Source organism: Rhinatrema bivittatum, chromosome 4, assembly GCF_901001135.1.
Source record: "Rhinatrema bivittatum chromosome 4, aRhiBiv1.1, whole genome shotgun sequence".
NCBI lineage: Eukaryota > Metazoa > Chordata > Amphibia > Gymnophiona > Rhinatrematidae > Rhinatrema > Rhinatrema bivittatum.
This window is the reverse complement of record NC_042618.1, coordinates 146,245,558-146,265,139: the sequence shown is the minus strand read 5'-3', so window position 1 is coordinate 146,265,139 and position 19,582 is coordinate 146,245,558. Positions and strand designations below refer to the sequence as shown.

Below are 19,582 nucleotides of genomic sequence, written 5' to 3'. Positions count from 1 at the left end.
CATTTCTTTTGCAAAAAAAAAAATAAAAAATTCCTTCTCAGCTGAGTGGTTTTAGCTACATCAGGAAATATAGCAAGTTGTTGGCCAAAAACCCTCTTATCTGAGGCATGAAAAAACATTTTCTTGGTCCAAATTCTATCCAGTTCCAGGGCAAATACCACCAATAAAGTAGCAAAGCCTTCAATATTGACCTGAGAGTCCTGGAGCATGGCTGTTAAATTATCTAATACATTGGGTTGTGTAGAGAGATTACTCAATGCTACAACAGATGGTCTAGCAGAAACATAGAAAGATTTAGCAATAGGTCATGTGGTACCTTAAGAACCGCCACATAAAATTTCCTAAGCATTTCAATAGGAGAGATAGTATTAGACTTAGGAAAATTAAGAATTCTCAAGTTCAGCCTCCTTAAATTATTTTCTAAGGCTTCTAACTTATGTTGATTAAATTCTTGCCCTTTAATCAATGCAGTATCACATTTACCTAAATGTTTCACATTGCTTTTCCAAATGAGAAATGCAATCTATATATTATGTTTAATAGCTGCATCATGCCTCAGAACCTGAGACTGAATGGAACCAATCACCATAGAAATATTCTCAATTTTAGACTCGAGAGAAATTTCCAGTCCCTTGATAGCAGTCCAATGTTTCCATGGTAATCTGCGCAGGTCTCTCAGGAAGATTAAAAGAAGTACTCGGCGCAAATACCACCGGGGTATTAGAAGCAACAAACAAAACCTGAGGATCCAATGAAACAGGTTCCCCCACCACAAGAGAAGCTTGTAAAGCACTTGTAGGCTGAGACAAGTTCTCCTTCGAACCTGATAAAGGCGACAGTCCGTCTAGGTGGTATGCGGAGATCAGGGCTGAGGGAAGTGGAATTCCCCGAAGAAGCAACAGGAACTCCCATGCCAAGTTGAGACAGCCCTGATGGTGTACTGGTACTCAAAGGCTGCAAAAACCCATCAATGGTCGGCTGGGACACTGAAGGGAGAGGAGCAGTGGGGTTGGAGGGGAATACATGAACAGTCCCCTTCCTCAACTTCCCCATATGACCAAACAGATCAATGCCAAAGAAGAAATGACAGAGAGAGAGGGAGGAACTTACTTGAGGGAACCTTCAGAGTGGGAGACAACGAGGGACGTCCAAAGAACTCCACAGTTGAACAAAGCTGCGCGCCAAGCAGCTTCATCGATGCGCTGGCTGCGCTGGCTGCGGGCCCAATTGTAAAGGCCCCTCCCAGCGTCCTGCAGAGATGACGTCAGGACACCTAGGGCTTACCAGAAGCTGGAGCCCCGACGAAGCAGAGAGAGTCAGCACTCCGGGGAAATTCCAGGCAGCTCTTTTTAGCTGGTCAAGACCTCCTCTCACCTCTCCCCCCTCTCTGTAGTCCCCTGTGTTCGGAATTAAAAGATTTTAAGTTTCAAATCCAAATGTTAGCACAGCAAGTTCTGGCCAGAGGATATTTCAAATCTCCGACTAAAACAGCATGTTATTGGGTGTGTTTTTCAGACCGCGCTAGTGTGCTTCTAGCTGTGATAGACCAGAGGCTGTTTGTGTTCTCTGATATTCTAACAAATCTTCAGCTTTTTTGGGCCATCCCTACCAGTTCACAAAACTTCAATCTTCTCTACATTGAGAAGCAGCTGATTCTTATTTAGCCATTTCTCAGTCTTGATAAAACAGTCTGCGAAAGTTTTTAATGTTCTCAGTTGGAACTTAAAAGGCAAGCAAAGATGCAGATCATCAGCATATTGGAAATTTCTAATTTCCTAGCGTGTAGCCAGATGGACTCAGAACAAGTGGGTATAGTGTGCTCGTGCTAGCAGTTGGAGACGGATCTGATGTCAGCACGGGTACATATACCCCCACAGGAAGTGAAGCAACTCAGTAATTTTCCATCTCCAAAGCAGTTTGGAGCTCCTGCACGCTCGCTGAGCGTGTTTTCCAAATCTACTTTATACTTTCCAAATTTCTCAGAAGACGAGCCCCGCACTCCTGCGGTGATACCCTCGGGTCCCTCCCCCAGTTGAGTTTCCCGGGGTGATTTCCATGATCCCTCGGAGGTCTACGCCTCGGTCCGATGGCCGAATCGCGGCAGGGATCTAGCCCCCGAGCGAGAAGGGCTCGGGCCTGGCTGAGAGGCGCCTCGGTCCCGGCGTGGACTTAGCCCCGAGCGAGATGAGTTCGGCGGCTTAGAGGCAGCGGGTGCATTTCCTCAAGCGCGGCGGTGAAGGTATTTCCCCTCTCCCCCCGCAGCCGGAGACCGCCCGGGTTACAGCCGGGAAGTGCCGAGGATCAGGTAAGGCGTACATCTCTTACTTTTTGGTCCCCGAGGTACGAGGATCGGCAGCGTTGCCTGCATGTGGCACGCCGTGGAGGTCGCCATTTTGCTGCCTTGTTCAGGTATTGAGCGCCCATGTTAGGCACCTGTTGATGGGCACACAACGCTGCATATATATATATATATATATTGCTAAAGCGTATGTTCATATTGTATATTATTGAGCGCATATTGCTGACCGCATATTATTGAGCGCATATTGTATATTATTGAGCGCATATCGCTGACCGCATATTATTGAGCGCATATTGTATATTATTGAGTGCATATTGTATATTATTGAGCGCATATTGCTGACCGTATATTATTGAGCGCATATTGTATATTATTGAGCGCATATTGCTGACCACATATTATTGAGCGCATATTGTATATTATTGAGTGCATATTGTATATTATTGAGCGCATATTGCTGACCGTATATTATTGAGCGCATATTGTATATTATTGAGCGCATATTGCTGACCACATATTATTGAGCGCATATTATTGTTGAGCGCATATTATTGGCAGCATAAGCGCCGGCGCTCTGCATTCGCAAGACGCGATGGAACATTTAAACGCCCCGGCGTCTCCAGAGGCGGCACCTCCTGTTTCCGGCGTGAAAGCTCTTGGCCTCTGCTCAGCGTGCCAGCTTAGAGCCACGCAGAGCGAGGAGCCAGACTCCTTTTGTGCCCAATGTGAGGAGGCCGTGGGAGCCTCGGGCCAGGACCAGTCTCAACCGAGGTTTACCGATAGTTCCCCAGGGGCCACCCCGGATCTAGCGGGCCGTCTCGACCAGCCAGGAATCCCGGGGGACCTGGTACCCCGACGGCTAGAGACTGCTTCCATTTCCTGGGTGGATTTATTTAAGGGGATCCACGCCTTTGTACAGATGCAGTCAGCTTCCCGTCCAGGCCCTGCTGCCGCTCCGGCAGACCCTGCCCCCTGGACCTTCTCGCCCTTATCGCGGGCATCCGCCTCCGGACAGTCCGGCTCATGTGGACCCTGATGTCTCTGAGGACGAGTCCGAACCCCCAGAGGAGGGGGAACTTCCCTCGGGGATAGAGCCATATCGAACTATGAGGCGGTTCTTTCCCAAGGAGGATCTCTCCGACCTGGTTTCTCAGTGCCTGACTGAGTTGGCTATCCCAGGCCCCAGTACCATGGAGGCATCCACGCAGAACCCCCTGCTGGAGGGTCTTCATCCCACAGCCCGCCATTTCCCCTTCCTGCAAGCGGCGCAACAGCTGATCGATTTAGAGTGGAATGCGCCGGAGGCTTCATTCAAAGGGGGTCGGGCCCTGTCCGGCATGTACCCCCTGGACCCGGCAATCAAGGATATGCTGGCGTGCCCTAAGGGGGACTCCTTGGTTAGCGCTGTGGTCAAGCGCACTACCATTCCAGTGGAGGGGGGGGGGCCCTCAAGGAGGCTCATGACCGACGCCTGGACGCCATCCTGAAATAATCCTTTGAGGTAGCAGCTCTGTCTTTGCGAATCGCAACCTGCTGTTCAGTGGTAACGCGTTCCTGTTTGTCACAGGTCAGGAACAATGCTCCGGCAGCTGACATGGAGTCAGCTCTCTCGTTCCTTACGGATGCCGCCTCCGACCTAGTCCGTACGACAGCCAAGGGGGTCTCATCCTCAGTAGCAACCAGGAGGCAGCTCTGGATACGGAACTGGTCAGCCGACGCCCCTTCTAAGACACGTCTCACTAGAATGCCGTTCAAGGGGTCTCTTCTGTTTGGCAGCGACCTAGATAAACTGGCCAGCACATGGGGTGCCTCTCCAGTACCTCGACTGCCGGAAGACAGGTCCAAGAGGAACCAGCGCACCTTTCCGAGGCCCTCCAGAGGTAGAAGCTCCCAACGCTTCACTCCCTATAGGAGTCGCTACCAGGCACCTCGTCCTCAGGCCAGGAACCAGTCCTTTCGGACCAAGCAGCACAAGAGGGGAGCCGGCTCGGGTTTGGGCTCCGGCCGCACCTCACAATGAGAATCAGCCGATCCATCCGGGGGACGAAGCCATAGGGGGCAGGTTAACCCTCTTCTACCCAAGATGGGTCGAGATTACGTCGGACCAGTGGGTCCTCGCCATCATCCGAGAGGGGTATTATCTGGACTTCCATCACATCCCTCCGGACAGGTTCGTGGAATCTCCGTGTCCAATCCACAAGACGGCAGCATTGGAAGCTACCCTGGCGAGGCTCCTGTCCTTGAAAGCCATAATCCCAGTACCTGCATGGGAAAGGGATTCTGGGCACTATTCCATTTATTTCATGGTACCCAAGAAAAGAGGGCACTTTCCGGCCCATATTGGACCTCAAGTCGGTCAACCGATACTTAAGGGTCCCGAGGTTTCGCATGGAAACTCTGCGCTCAGTCAAGACCGGAGTACAGCCAGGGGAATTCCTCACGGCCTTAGACTTGTCAGAAGCCTACCTGCATATCCTGATCTATCGGGATCATCAGCGCTACCTACGCTTCAAGGTTCTGGGACAACACTTCCAATTCCGGGCTTTGCCCTTCGGGTTAGCCACGGCACCGCGTACCTTCACAAAGGTGATCGTAGCAGTAGCAGCAGCGCTCAGACGGGAAGGAATCCTTGTCCATCTCTACCTAGACGATTGGCTGATGAGAGCGAAATCACGAGAAGAGAGCCATCGGGCAACCAACAGAGTGATCGCCCTTCTGGAAAGCCTGGGTTGGGTAGTTACCCTAAGCAAGAGTTGCCTACAGCCTTCCCAATCACTGGAATACCTGGGAGTCCAGTTCGACACCCAGGCAGACAAAGTCAGCCTCACTACCAAGAGAAGGTTAAAACTCCAGACGCGTCTACGGTCCTTGATGGGTGCCAGCCGGCCCATAGCTTGGGACTATCTGCAGGTTCTCGGCCTCATGGCATCCACCCTGAAAGTGGTACCCTGGGCGCGGGCCCATATGAGACCACTACAACGCTCCCTCCTCTCTCGATGGACCCCTCGCTTCCGGAATTACTCCGTGCATCTACCTCTACCAGCCAAACTGTGGACCCAGCTATGGTGGTGGTTGCAGTCCCCCCCACACGAGCAGGGGGTCGAAGATGTTCTCCCCCACGTGGACTCTGCTCACCACAGATGCCAGCCTGAGCGGCTGGGGAGCACACTGCGAAGAGCTCACCGCCCAAGGGCGATGGAACAGAGAAGAGTCGGGGTGGAACATCAACTGTCTAGAGGCACGGGCAGTCCGATTAGCATGCCTGCGATTTGCTCACAGACTGAGGAACAGAGCAGTCAGTGATGTCCGACAACGCCACCACGGTGGCATATATCAACCGACAGGGCAGAACCAGAAGCCAACAGGTGTCCCTAGAGATAGCCCCGCTGATGGCTTGGGCAAAGGCGAATCTCCAGGACATCTCCGCCGCCCACATTGCCGGAAGGGACAACACCACAGCAGACTTCCTCAGCAGGGAAAACCTAAATCCGGGAGAATGGCAGCTGTCCCCCACAGCCTTCCAGATGATTGTGGATCAGTGGGGGACTCCGGACATGGACCTATTAGCGGACAGGTCCAATGCTCAAGTACCCAGATACTTCAGCCGCAAGCGAGATCCGTTCTCCCACGGGATCGACGCCCTGGTTCAGCCATGGCCTCCAGGGACCCTGCTATACGCCTTTCCGCCATGGCCCCTGCTGGGCGCCCTTATACACAAGATTCAGAGGCACAGAGGCCTAGTTCTTCTAGTGGCACCAGACTGGCCAAGAAGACCCTGGTACGCGGACATGAGAAGGCTACTGACAGGGGAACCTCTTCCCCTGCCTCCTCTCAGGGACCTGCTACGTCAAGGTCCCATCCTCCACGAGGATCCGGCTCAATTCTCTCTTACGGTCTGGCCATTGAGAGGGCTAGACTGAGGAAAAGAGGTTACTCGGAGCCAGTGATAGATACACTCCTCCGAGCTCGCAAGTTTTCCACATCCCTCACCTACATAAGGATCTGGAGAGAATTTGAAGCCTGGTGCGACACACATGGCACCAATCCACATGCGACCACAATCCCTATTGTTCTGGATTTCCTGCAGGATGGGCTTCAGAAGGGTCTCTCCCTAAGCTCCATCAAGGTTCAGGTGGCTGCGCTGTCTTGCTACGGTCCCAGGAGGGATGGCAAGACCATTGCCACGCACCCAGATGTCTCCCGCTTCCTGAAAGGAGTCAAGCACATTCGTCCGCCACTGAAGTGGCCAGTGCCCCTGTGGAACCTCAACATAGTTTTGGATTTCCTCGCGGGATCCACCTTCAGACCCCTTCGGGGCCTGTCTTTCCGTTCCCTAACTTTGAAGATAGTGTTCTTGCTGGCAGTATGTTCCACACGCCGCATCTCAGAGCTACAAGCACTATCCTGCCATGATCCCTTTCTTAGAATCACTCCAGAGGCTATCCATCTTCGCACGGTTCCCTCTTTCTTACCTAAAGTGGTCTCACAATTTCACCTCAACCAAACCATATCCTTGCCAACCATGGCGGGTTTGAAGAAATCAGAAGAAGGGCGTTTGCTACGCCATCTCGACATCGGCAGATTGCTACCCAGATACCTGGAAAAGACAGAAGCAGTACGAAAGACGGACCATCTGTTCGTCCTTCACAGCGGGAAGAAGCAAGGGGAAGTGGCCTCTTTGCCCACCATAGCCCGCTGGATCAAAGAAGTTATCAGAGCGGCCTACGTAGAGGCCGGAAAGTCACCTCCTCTACAGGTCAAGGCTCATTCTACCAGAGCGCAAGCAGCATCTTGGGCAGAATCTAGGATGCTGTCGCCCGCAGAAATATGTAAGGCGGCGACATGGTCCTCCCTCCATACCTTTTCCAGATTTTACCGTCTGGATGTCCAGGCCAGGGAGGACACAGCATTTGCGAGGGCAGTCCTACGCAGTCCTCAGGCAGCCTCCCGCCCAGTCCGGGAGTAAAGCTTTTGTACATCCCGCTTGTTCTGAGTCCATCTGGCTACACGCTAGGAAATGTTGAGATTACTTACCTGATAATCTCCTTTTCCTTAGTGTAGACAGATGGACTCAGCACCCCGCCCGGCTGCCGGTATACATGGGTTTCACCGATTCAAGGTAAGCCATGTCATTTTCTTACATAAGAGCGTCCACTCTACCAGGTGTCGACGCCTTCCGGTTGGAAGCGCTGGCGGTCTCCAGCTACTATCAATCGGTCAGGGGAATCCTGTTTCACTAATTCATTGATCGTCAGTACACATATATCCATAACAGCTTTTGCAAGGAAGATTACTGAGTTGGTTCACTTCCTGTGGGGGGTATATGTACCCGTGCTGACGTCAGATCAGTCTCCAACTGCTAGCACGAGCACACTATACCCACTTGTTCTGAGTCCATCTGTCTACAGTAAGGAAAAGGAGATTATCAGGTAAGTAATCTCAACATTAACTGATCTTATGGCAATATTTATTTATTTAAAATATGTTTCTGCTGTTTATCATCCATTCTAGAAGGGCTACAAATAAATCATTCATAAATATTTATAAATAAAACAATCATAGTTGCCTGATCTACAATAATATTTTTGTCAGTTAACACCTTCCATGCTTGAGCAGATTAAAAAGAAACTGTTCTAAAATGGACCCCTGGGAGATACCAGGGTGTACAGGGTAAAACTTGGAACAAAAGTTACCCATTGTACCAAATTTTGTGTCATGTTGGTCAAGAAAGACATAAACCAGTCAAGGACTGTTTCTCTGAGACCTAATAATGCCAAGTGTTCCAATAAAATCTGGTGATCCAATGAATCAAATGCAGAGATGAGGTCTAAAAGAAGCAAAAGACCAAACTCCCCCTTACTCTCTATCAAGATGAAGGTCATCAGATCGAGCCAGCAAGGTGGTTACTGGCCCTATCTGAATCCAGATTGAAAAGGGTCAAAGTAATCATTTTGTTCCAAAAAGTTTGTCAGTTGGGATACCACCATCTTTTCAGTTATCCTCAAGAGAAAAGGTACATTTGACACCAGCAGGTAATTGCTATGCTTTTCTATATCCAGATTGGATTTTTTTTTTCTAGTAGTGGCTGAATGGCGGCAAACTTTGAGGTAAGGAAAACACCCTGGTCCAAAGACATGTTAACCAAAGACCACTCAGACCTAGTTTAACCAAAGATGATGGGCAAGGATTTTATGGTTTTATATTAGCTTGCATAGATGACAGAATCTCTTCCAATTCCTTGTTAACCCACTGGAACCTGTCCCAAATTACAGCCCTATTAGTGTGTGACAAAGAGTTCTGTATTTAATAACAAGGTTTGCTGACTGATTTGAGATCATGCTAGTTTAATTTGATTTATTATGTTGATATGCTGCAATTAATCTGGCCTCCAAATTAGTCTCAGGTCAGAGGTTGAGAATGTGTAGATGTCTGTGATGCCAGAGGAGGTGCCGAGTAGAGCACCAAAGCAGCTAAGAGGTACTTCAAGGCACCCTCCCGCTGAGCCAAAGAAGAGATCAACACTATTGTGCAGGGCTCCATCAGAGCGGGACCCTCCTCAACACCAAGGTGGGACTTAGTCTCATCAGCGCAGGTGCCATCTTTGTTCATGACATGTTGGATTGCCATGGTGTGGAATCATTTGTTTATCCGGAGCCAAGGCCAACCAGAGTGCCGTCCATGTCTCAGGTGCAGAGCTCACATTCTAAAGCACAGTCATCCCATTCGGTGTGGCAGATCACAACACCATCAGTGATGCCTGGAGTGGAGCGCTTCAGCACACAAATCCAAGAGTTTCACAATGACTCTCATGGCATGGAAGGAATTACCAGTGCCATCTATGGAACAGGATACTGATCAATAGGAGTTGCTGATGCAACCATGGAGCCAGGTGCTCTGCAGCTGGGGATGCTGTTTTAGCACCAGACTCCTCTTTAGCTTTACTGGCAGCCCTGAGTGAGGATTAACCAACCTGAATTTCTGAAGAGGATATCTCTCTTCCAGTTCTGGCTCAGAGGATCCCTCAACTAGTAGGAGATCATTTATTGGAGTTAGTGAATAATTTATTTGCTTCCTTAAGCCCTGAAGAATGAAGAGGGAGAATAGAACCTCTCTTATCCAAGATGGAGGAAATTTTCTTACATAATGTTGCTGCTCCAAGTCCTGTACTGGTGCACACTTCACTTCAAGAGCCTTCAGTGTTAGGCATAAGCCCTCACCATGAGGTGATGGATCTTCCTCCTCCAGGAATGTCCTTTTATAAATGGGATGGTGAAGAAGTAGGCTCCATCTTCTCTGAATTCCTTCCAGATGTTTCCCTATTAGCCCAGCAGAGGTCTCCACTTTGGTCGCTGTCGCTGCTCTGAGTTTGGGGTGGTCCAATTGCTGCAATACCTCATGATGGTAGAATCAGTATTGAAGCCTGCTAAGCACATCCTGCCTTCATTAGCCTGTCCCTCCAAACTGGATGACCAAGCAAGGAGACTGATTAGGGAGGAAACCAAGAGGCCAGTGGCATGTTTTGAAAGCACTACAAGCTTCTATGGCCAAGATTGGTTCAAGTGGGCTTGTGATAATATCACAAACACCCCATAAATCTAGTCAACATGGTAGGGTAGCAAGAAGGAAACCATTGTTCAAGAAAACCCACTTTGAATCCTGTTTGAAGTATGCAATGGACCACTTGGGGGATACTGCAGCCATTTGACAAAATGTTTTGTGATCTGTCAAAAATAAAATAGAACTTTTTGACCTAAATGCAAGGTGTTATGTTTGTTGCAAACCCAACACAGCACATCACCCAGAGAACACCTTTTCTGTGAAGCATGGTGGTGGCAGTATCATGTTATGGAAATTTTTCTCATAAGCAGAGTTTGGGGCACTTGTCAGGATAGAAGGAACAATGAATTGATAAAAGTGCTTGAGGAAACATGCATTCTTCTACAAGAAAGCTGTAACTGGGACAGAAGTTTACCTTTCAGCTACACTGGAGTTGCTAAAGAATAAAAAGGTAAATGTCCTGTAGTGGCTTATAAGAACATAAGAAGTGCCATGCTGGGTCAGACCAAGGCCCACTGAGTCCAGCATCTTAACTCCAACAGTGGCTAGTCCAGGTCACAAGTACCCAGCAGATCCCCAATAGTTGATCTGTGTGTTGTATCTCACTCTCAGGGATAAACACTGGCCTTCCCCAAGTCTACCCAGCTAATAACTGTTTATGGACTTTTCCTTCAGTTATTTGTCTAGTCGTCTTTTGAACCTCACTATGTTAGTTGTCTTGATCACTTTCTCTGGCAACAGATTCCATAACTTGATTGTGTGCTGAGTGAAAAAATACTTCCTACGATTTGTGTTAAATCTGATCTCAATTCACTCAAAAATCAGTGACCTAACAATACTATGTAACTATATTACTCTGAGGCTCAGAGCATGGTTTAGAAAGGAGGGCTAAGTTTATGCTCCATAGGGAAATCTTGTGGGACAAATGCAGTCAGTATTGATTTAATGGATTGAATTTGAACAGGAGTGAGAGTTCTAGGCCTGGATTTCTCAATAGGCCATGCCGAGGGCCAGCACATTGATAGGAGTACCATCTCTTCCATCGCTGCAGCATTTTCTTCTAAGTGCCATTCAACTGGAGTAATAGTGTTCTCTTGGATCTTAAAGGCAGAGGAACAGGCCAGTCACATTCAGAACACTGTGGAATTGCTGCCTCCCTATCTGCATCTTTAAGGGTGCAGGTCCAATAGATGCTGCTGCGTAGGCTGAGTGAAAGAACAGCCCATGGAGTAGATAATGCGATTTTCACTTTGGTGCTTTCTCCCCCCCCCCCCCCCCCCCCGTCACCTCATCCTTGAAGGAGTGCCTCCCCCCACTCCCTAGGCGTGTGAAAGAAGAAAACCAGGTCTGGGGGGGGGGGGGGCATGTGATGGGGAGGGAATATTTAGTTGGAGGAATGGCTAAATAACTGGGAAGAAAATAGGCCAGGAAGAAAGCTGGCACAGAAGCAGAGCTGCCAAGTTACCCAGTTCCATGAGGGACACTTTTTGACCAGGCCTGGTTTTGAACTTACATCCCAAAGAAGTGAGGTATTTATAGTCCCTGTTTCTGTCCATTTGAAATCAGTGCTGCAGGACCCATAATACATCTAAATAGGATTATCAGAAGTCCAGTACTGGCCTAAAACCTCCCTCCTTGGTAGTAGTAGTAGTTAAATGGATGTGGATGGTGAATAGGTAGAAAACGTAACACAGAACATATAGAAAAACATGGTTTAATGGAACACAGTCAACATGGATTTACCCAAGGCAAGTTTTGCCTCACAAATCTGCTTCACTTTTTTGAAGGAGTTAATAAACATGTGGATAAAGGTGAATCGGTAGATGTCGTGTATTTGGATTTTCAGAAGGCGTTTTGACATACTCCCTCATGAGCGGCTTCTAGGAAAAGTAAAAAGTCATGGGATAGGTGGCGATGTCCTTTCGTGGATTACAAACTGGCTAAAAGACAGGAAACAGAGTAGGATTAAATGGACAATTTCCTCAGTGGAAAAGGGTAAACAGTGGAGTGCTTCAGGGAGCTGTACTTGGACTGGTGCTTTTTCAATATATTTATAAATGATCTGGAAAGGAATAAGACGAGTGAGGTTATCAAATTTGCAGATGATACAAAATTATTCAGAGTATTTAAATCACAAGCGGATTGTGATGCATTACAGGAGGACCTTGTGAGACTGGAAAATTGGGCATCCAAATGGCAGAAGAAATTTAATGTGGACAAGTTCAAGGTGATGCATATAGGGAAAATAACCCTTGCTGTAATTACAGAATGTTAGGTTCCATATTAGGAGCTACCACCCAGGAAAAAGATCTGGGCATCATAGTGGATAATGCATTGAAATCATTGGCTCAGTGTGCTACAGCAGTCAAACAAACAAAATGTTAACCATTTCCTTCCTAATAAATTTCTAATAAATGGAAAATGTCATAATGCCTCTGTATCGCTCCATGGTGAGACCGCACCTTAAATTCTGTGTACAATTCTGTTCGCCGCATCTCAAAAAAGATATTGTGATGGAGAAGAGAAGGTACAGAGAAGGGCAACCAAAATGATAAAGAGGATGGAACAGCTTCCCTATGAGAAAAGGCTGAAGAGGTTAGAACTGTTCAGCTTGGAGAAGAAACGGCTGAGGGGGGGGGGGGGATATGATAGAGGTCTTAAAAATCATGAGGTCTTGAACAAGTAGATGTGAATCGGTTATTTATACTTTTGGATAATAGAAGGACTAGGGGGCACTCCATGAAGTTAGCAAGTAGCACATTTAAGACTAATCGGAGAAAATTATTTTTCACTTGATGCACAATTAAGCTCTGGAATTTGTTGCCAGAGGATGTGGTTAGTGCAGTTACTGTAGCTGGGTTTAAAAAAGGTTTGGATAACTTCTTGGAGGAGAAGTCCATTAACTGCTATTAATCAAGTTGACTTAGGGAATGGCCTCTGCTATTACTGGCATCAGTAGCATGGGATCTTCTTAAGTGTTTGGGTATTTGCCAGGTTCTTGTGGCCTGGTTTGGCCTCTGTTGAAAACAGGATGCTGGGCTTGATGGCCCCTTGGTTTGACCCAGCATGGCAATTTCTTATGCTCTTATGCTCTTCCTTTGGGTTTCTAGCTGAATAAGAACCAGCTTTTTCTGGGCCATATGATGGCATGTACCTTCATATGCAACTGCCCTGTGATTTTCTTCTATTTTTGTCCCCTACCACTTAGCTCAGCCATTATAGTGACAGGCTTTGGCTAGTAGGTTTCAACATTATATGTCTGCCTTCAATATTATCCCTCAACAATATTATTTAAAATACTAGAACTCGCAATACCATAAATCTCCCTAAGGTTGGGACAGTATGCTGAGATGGAGATCTTTTTTTATTTTTGTATTTATTTTATTTTCTTATATTCCGCTTTTTGGCACTTCAAAGAGGATTACATTTGGATATTGTAGGTATTTCCCTATTCCCGGAAGGTTTACAATTTAAGGGGCAAGTTTTCAAAAGCTTACGCACGCCAGGCCTATTTTCAAAAGCCCCGGACGCGTGTAAGTCCCAGGGCTTTCAAAAAGGGGTGGGGAGGGGGCAGGGTGGGGTCAGAGGCTCCCAGCACAGCGGCCATTTGCTGCTGTGCCGGGGGATCACGCGCTTGCAGTTGGCCGGCGCGTGCAACTTATGACTGCCTGAGGCAGGCGCAACAGGGTAGGACAGTTTTTTTGGGGGTAGCTTAGGGCTGGGGGGGGGGGCGGGGAAGTTAGGGGAAGGGAAGGTGGGGGGGATAGGGAACGGGGGAAGGCAGAGTGGCTCAGCGTGGGCTTGGCACGTGCAAGGTGCACAGTTGTGCACCCCCTTGTGCATGCCAACCCCCGATTTTATCATATGCATTAAAAAAGAAACTGAACTATCATCAGGAGGTGAGGGGAAATGGGTGACTGTGATGTGTGACCATGCCCCTCCCCCGACGTCAACTCTTTGTGCTTCATTTACTATTTTTTCTTTTACGTTTTCTGTTAAGTAACCTTTTTTCAAGTTCCTACCTTATGCCTTTGTTAACAATTTTATTATAAATGTTCTCTGTATTTGACTATGGAAATATTTTTTCCTGCTTTTTCTGTAAACCGGTATGATTTGCATTTTAATGTAAGAATGTCGGTATATAAAAATTCTAAATAAATAAATATGCTCGCGCCTGCTATAAAATCGCGTGCCCATGTGTGCGCGCAGGTGTTAAAATCTACCCCTAAATCTACTAATGTTGCCATTTTTGCAGATGATGCCAAAGTGTTATATAGTAAAAGGATTGGTTAAAAGACAGACTTAGATACTTTTAGTAAAAAGGGCAGACAGCTGAGATTTAATCTGGCGAAGGATAGGATAATGCATTTGGGGTAGAAGACGAGGCAGATGCAGTATACTTTGACTGGGGAAATAAATAAATACTAATATTAACCAGGAAAAAGACCAGGCTGCTGTAGTTAGTGATGAGCTGAGAATGATGCAGCCAATCAGCAGCAGCTACATCTTACATTAAATGGAAGTAGAATAGAAGAATGAGGCTTTCAGCCCACCATGGGATAAGGAGTTTGTCAGACCCAGAGATGAATTTAGGAGTTTGCCATCCCTAGGCACTGTTGCTGATGTGCGCTCCTCCCTCTTCCACCGTCCCGTCCCGTCCCGTCCCCCCCCCCCCCCCCCCCGGTAAAAAAAAAAAAAAAAATTGGAAAAATTTGAAGCACATTGGCAAATATTTCTATCTTTTATATTAAACAAGTTAAGTAATTTTCCAAGCTTGCTTGTGCCTGGATAATATATCTTTTTGTTGAGGGAGGAAAAGGGATCTTAAGCATCCGTGCAGGGCTGAGATCTCAGGGATGGGCAAAAGAGGAGAGTGTGAGAGGATCAGGGATGGGAAGAGGAAAAGAGGAGGACTAAGAATGGGGTGAGGAGAAGGAAAGGATTGGGGATAGGAGGGAGGAGGGAGGAGTATGAGAAGGAAAGAGGACTGAGAATGGGGGAGGAATATCAGGAGAGAGGACTGAGGATAGGAGGGAGGAGTATGAAAAGGAAAGAGGACTGAGGATGGGGGAGGAGAAGTAGAAAGGAATGAGGAGGATGGGAGATGGGGAAGGTAGTGGAAAGAGAGCAATCGGGAATCAGAGATGGGAGGAAAAAAAGGGAGAGGGATGGAGGTTCTGGGATTGAGAAAAGGGGGGAAAAGGATCTGGGGGATAGAGTCTGAGATTAAGGGAGAGAGAACCTGAATTTCAATGGGTGGGGAGGGGGAAGAGGGGAGGAGGTAGGTATCCCTACTGTGCTCTGGTCCTGCTCCCCCTTACAACTCCTCTCTTACCTCTCAGCCTGGCGCACACACACCAGCACCAATCCCTTCTCTCTCTCATACATACACAAATACTACCCCCTTCCTCCCATCTGACCCACTCTCATTCCTCAGCCTCTCTTCTCAACCCCAGTGAGTCCCATTCAGCCCCTTCTAATCTTATCAAAATGATCCCCCTTTGCTCACCCCCTTCCCATTTTGTTCCCTGCATGCTGCCTGGGAAGGGAGTGGCTGGATCAGGAAGCAGAGGGCTATTCTCTGCTGGGTGAGATTCAGCACAGCTGGAAAGCAGTAAATCTTCAGCCAGCCTGTTGCCCCCCCTCCCCCCTCCCCCAGATTTTTGCCTCCCTAGGCACAGGCCTAGTGCGCCTATTGACAGCTCCAGGCCTGGTCAGACCAAGATGTTTGGTTTTGAGCATCTATCCTCCAAATGTTAGAAAAGGTACAAAGAGAGGCCACTAATCTAATAAAGGAGACACAAGTGATGAACTTTTCCAAACTGGTGCTAATTAGATTTACAAAAGGCACTTAAGAGAATCTAATTACCACCATATAAATAAAACAAAGGCCCCTGCAGGAATCTCAGAGGTGATCCTTTTACTGAAGCAGCTACAAATAAAACAAGGGGGCATTCTCTCAGATTAAGAGGCACTAGATTTCACTAACTGTTATGGAAGGGATTGTTTACTCACTGGTTACATTCTGCAGCATTTTGCTAGCAGAATTAATTATGGTTAAACCACTAAATCAATTCAAAAGTAAATGAGAAAGATATTGATGTGCATTATAGAGCTACTCACTAGGGAAGTGTTAATCCAGTGATTCTGAGCCAATCCCCATATTTAGGGAGGGGAAGGAATTTTTGCTGTTGTTGCAGAATTGGCTATAGATACACAGTAAGGTGAGGTTTGTTTGTTTTGGGTTTTTTTTCCCCTGTCCTGGATTACCACATAGGGGGAGAAAGATTAGCAATCAGAAGGTTACTCACAGGATTCCTGTTCTTCTTTCAGCTTAACCCCCCATGTAACTGATTTACATGTTTAGGTTATTTTCTTTAATATGTGTATAAAACAGTTTCTGAGATATTGATTTACTTAATTAAAAAAAAAATTCTGAAAAACTCCAGGAACAAGTGGATTTTTTTTTTTAATGTATCAGTTTAATAGTGACCTGTAGAGGAATTTGGCCTAATGGCATTCTACTAAGACTGCAAAAAAATGTATTCTCCGTATCTATTCACATGTGTATAATCTCATGAATACTCATTCCAGCAAATATGGCCTCACCCTGATGTAACATTAAAGCAGCACTGCCTTGTATCCCCTCACAATAACTAAGTTAAAATCTATTACATTCACCAACTAATATACCCAACAAGCATACATCGCATTCAAACTACTTATCACACATAGTACTCAAATGAAAACCCCAACAGAGAACCCTGTTTCGCTATAAAATAGCTTCTTCAGGGGGATTTCTTAACACCATAAGAAGACCCAAACAAAGAACCCAATGGTTATTGTGACTTTCTACTCAGTTTCAAAACAATGCTCAAAACATACAAGATTCACATCACATGTACTTTCATGGGACCGCAGTTATACAAAAACACATCAATAATTCAGTAAAATCCTGTGAAAATAAATTCAAATGATGCAAAAAACAGCATGGCTCAATTCAATGGACAAACTGAAAAACAAAGCAAGAAAAGAGAAAACAAAAAAATTAGAAAAGAGCAATCTTGTAATGATATATACTTACATTACTAAGATTCAATAAGAAAGTATAAAGGAGCCAACTGATACGTTTTCCTGTGAACCACATCGGGGGGAAAAGTAGAAAAGAAACCTATATAACATTAATAGAACTGAATGAGCATACCAAAGCTGCATAGCCACTCTTTGAGAGACAAATATGTATTAAAAGATGAGTGTGACACTGCCCTGTTATTTACTGAATTTTAGGGCGCGCTAACAAGTCATAGTTTCGGTATAATTTTATTGATCTTTGATGTGTCAAAAATTAGCCTCCTGAAAGATTATAAGAAAGGCGCTTGAGTGTAAACCACGGAAAATGAGAATGACTGACCGTCCCGAAATGTAAAAAAGTATTATCAATGAGTAAGAGAGAAAAAAACTAAACAGACCCCTAAAACAAATATATCTTAGGAAAAAGAGTGGGCCACCCTTAGTTATTGTGACCTTTGATGTGATATCTTTGTTATAATACTTTTGTATAAAATTGCCTTACATCATATTGTTAAAATTGTGAAGCACATTTTCTCCTTCTTTCTATGCCTTATTGATATTCATTCATTTTTGTATATATCTTCTTTCCTTGCACCATTCTAGGTCTACCTTCCAACAGTATGATGTTATTTTACATGTATAGACTGCTTTCTTTGTCCAACCCAAGTTGATGTATAGCAAAAATAGTGAGGATTCTCTCTTTTGCAATTGTACATAGGTATCGCAGAACAAACCAGACACAACAGCAGCAGCAGGCGGCTCCAAGTAGTGATGCTGTGCTGAACTGTCCTGCCTGTATGACCACTCTGTGCCTTGAGTGTCAGAGGTAATACGTCTCTCTAGGATTTCTTTAAAGGTGAAAATCCTGAAGTCATAGGATTGGTGTTTGGTAATATAGCTTACTTTTATTTTGCAGTATATGTATTCAGAAACATATTTTGAAATGAGATGTTTGAAAGACATGGGACCAGGACTAAGTCATTAATTTAGCTGCTGTAAATGTGCACAACCCCAGAGGCAGGGTCAGGGGAGGGAAGTTAAACACAGGAATAACTGGCCTCAGTATAGTACTATTCTCTGTGCCTCCAGACCAACAAAGTTCCAGAAAGTGTCCTACTCTACCCAGCTTGTCCCAGGTTCAACTGTTTGTTTCCCTCCCACCCTACCCCTCTACCCACCCACCCCTGGGATTAGATTACTAATATAGACTGACTAAATTAGCATTAGCAACAAGATCAATTAGTACATTAACAGCAAAGGACATACCAATCCAAAACTTAACCAATATGAGAACTATCCAATGCAACTGTTGTAGAGCCTTTATTCTGAGGGAAAGCATCTGGAGACTTGGAGCTTGCCCAATCTGTGCACAGCTCTCTTCTTTGAAAACGGAGCTGACTGAGGTTAAAGCTCAATTAGCTTCAATTAAAAGAATTACACCCACATTGCATTACTCAGAAAATAATTCCCCAACACCAAAGAATAACCAGGAGTCAAGAAAAAGAAATACAGTAGACTCAGGTAGGATAACACATGTGTCCCACAGTCACCCATTCTTGACAGATGGGAAGCCAACAAGTATACCCCCCCACTCAATTAGTTCATCAAGTAAATCATTAAAAAACAGGATCACAGTGGGCTCTGGTAGAATTAGACCTGTAACAAGGAGACACACACAGTATCAAATGCAACAAGAACATAAAGCCCTCCCTATATTAACTGAAGAAATTCTAGAGAAAAACATTGACGTGTTACCAGAAAAGAGAAAAAAAACAATGCATACAGAATTTCAAGATCCATAACCAAAAGAAAAAGCTAATTGAGATGGATAACTCTGTCATCAATGGTACAACTGCAAAAGGAAAGAGTAAAGTGAATAACAAATCTCAACTAAAGTCTCATATGGAGTACAGGAAAAGCAATAACCGTAAAGAGAGTACCTGGAAAGCTATGACTACAAATGCTCATAGTTTGGGAAATAAAATCCCAGATCTGCAGGCCCTAATGACAGAGGCAGAACTGGACATCGTTGCTATCACAGAGACATGGTTCACAGAATCTCATGATTGGGATACAGCAATACCAGGCTATAACTTGTTAAGGAAGGACAGAGTGGATAGAAAAGGGGGAGGTGTGGCTCTTTATGTCAGAAATAATATCCAAGCATCTGAGCTGCAAGGAAGTTGGGGCAAGGAAGAAGCACTATGGGTCAACCTAAAAACAGATGATGGAGCATCCATTTATATTGGAGTGGTTTACAGGCCTCCAAACCAAAAGGAAGAGCTGGACAGAGATCTGGTTGAAGATATCCATAAGATAGGTAAGAAAGGGGAAGTGATGATCGTTGGTGACTTTAATATGCCAGATGTAGACTGGAAAATCCCATCTGCAGAATCTAAAAACAGTAGAGCAATAGTGGATGCCATGCAAGTATCTTTGTTCAAACAAATGGTATTGGAACCCACGAGAGAAGGAACTATTCTCGACTTAGTGCTCACTAATGGAGATAACGTCTCTGATGTCCAGGTGGGCGCCCACCTCAGCACCAGTGATCATCAAACGGTATGGTTTAATATCACTAAAAGAATATGGAAAAGAAGCACAAAGACCAGAGTTTTACAGTTCAAAAACACAGACTTTGAGGAAATGGGG

General features: G+C 45.9%; 1 protein-coding gene across 1 annotated transcript in view; it reads left to right on the top strand.

The window, feature by feature from the left end:
• EAPP (E2F associated phosphoprotein) overlaps window positions 1–19,582 on the top strand; it is a 67,160-nt gene that overhangs the window by 43,423 nt on the left and 4,155 nt on the right. The window contains exon 5 of the mRNA XM_029598938.1: window positions 17,649–17,756. Coding sequence (XP_029454798.1) covers window positions 17,649–17,756 — 108 coding nt within the window. The remainder of the gene's footprint in view (window positions 1–17,648; window positions 17,757–19,582) is intronic.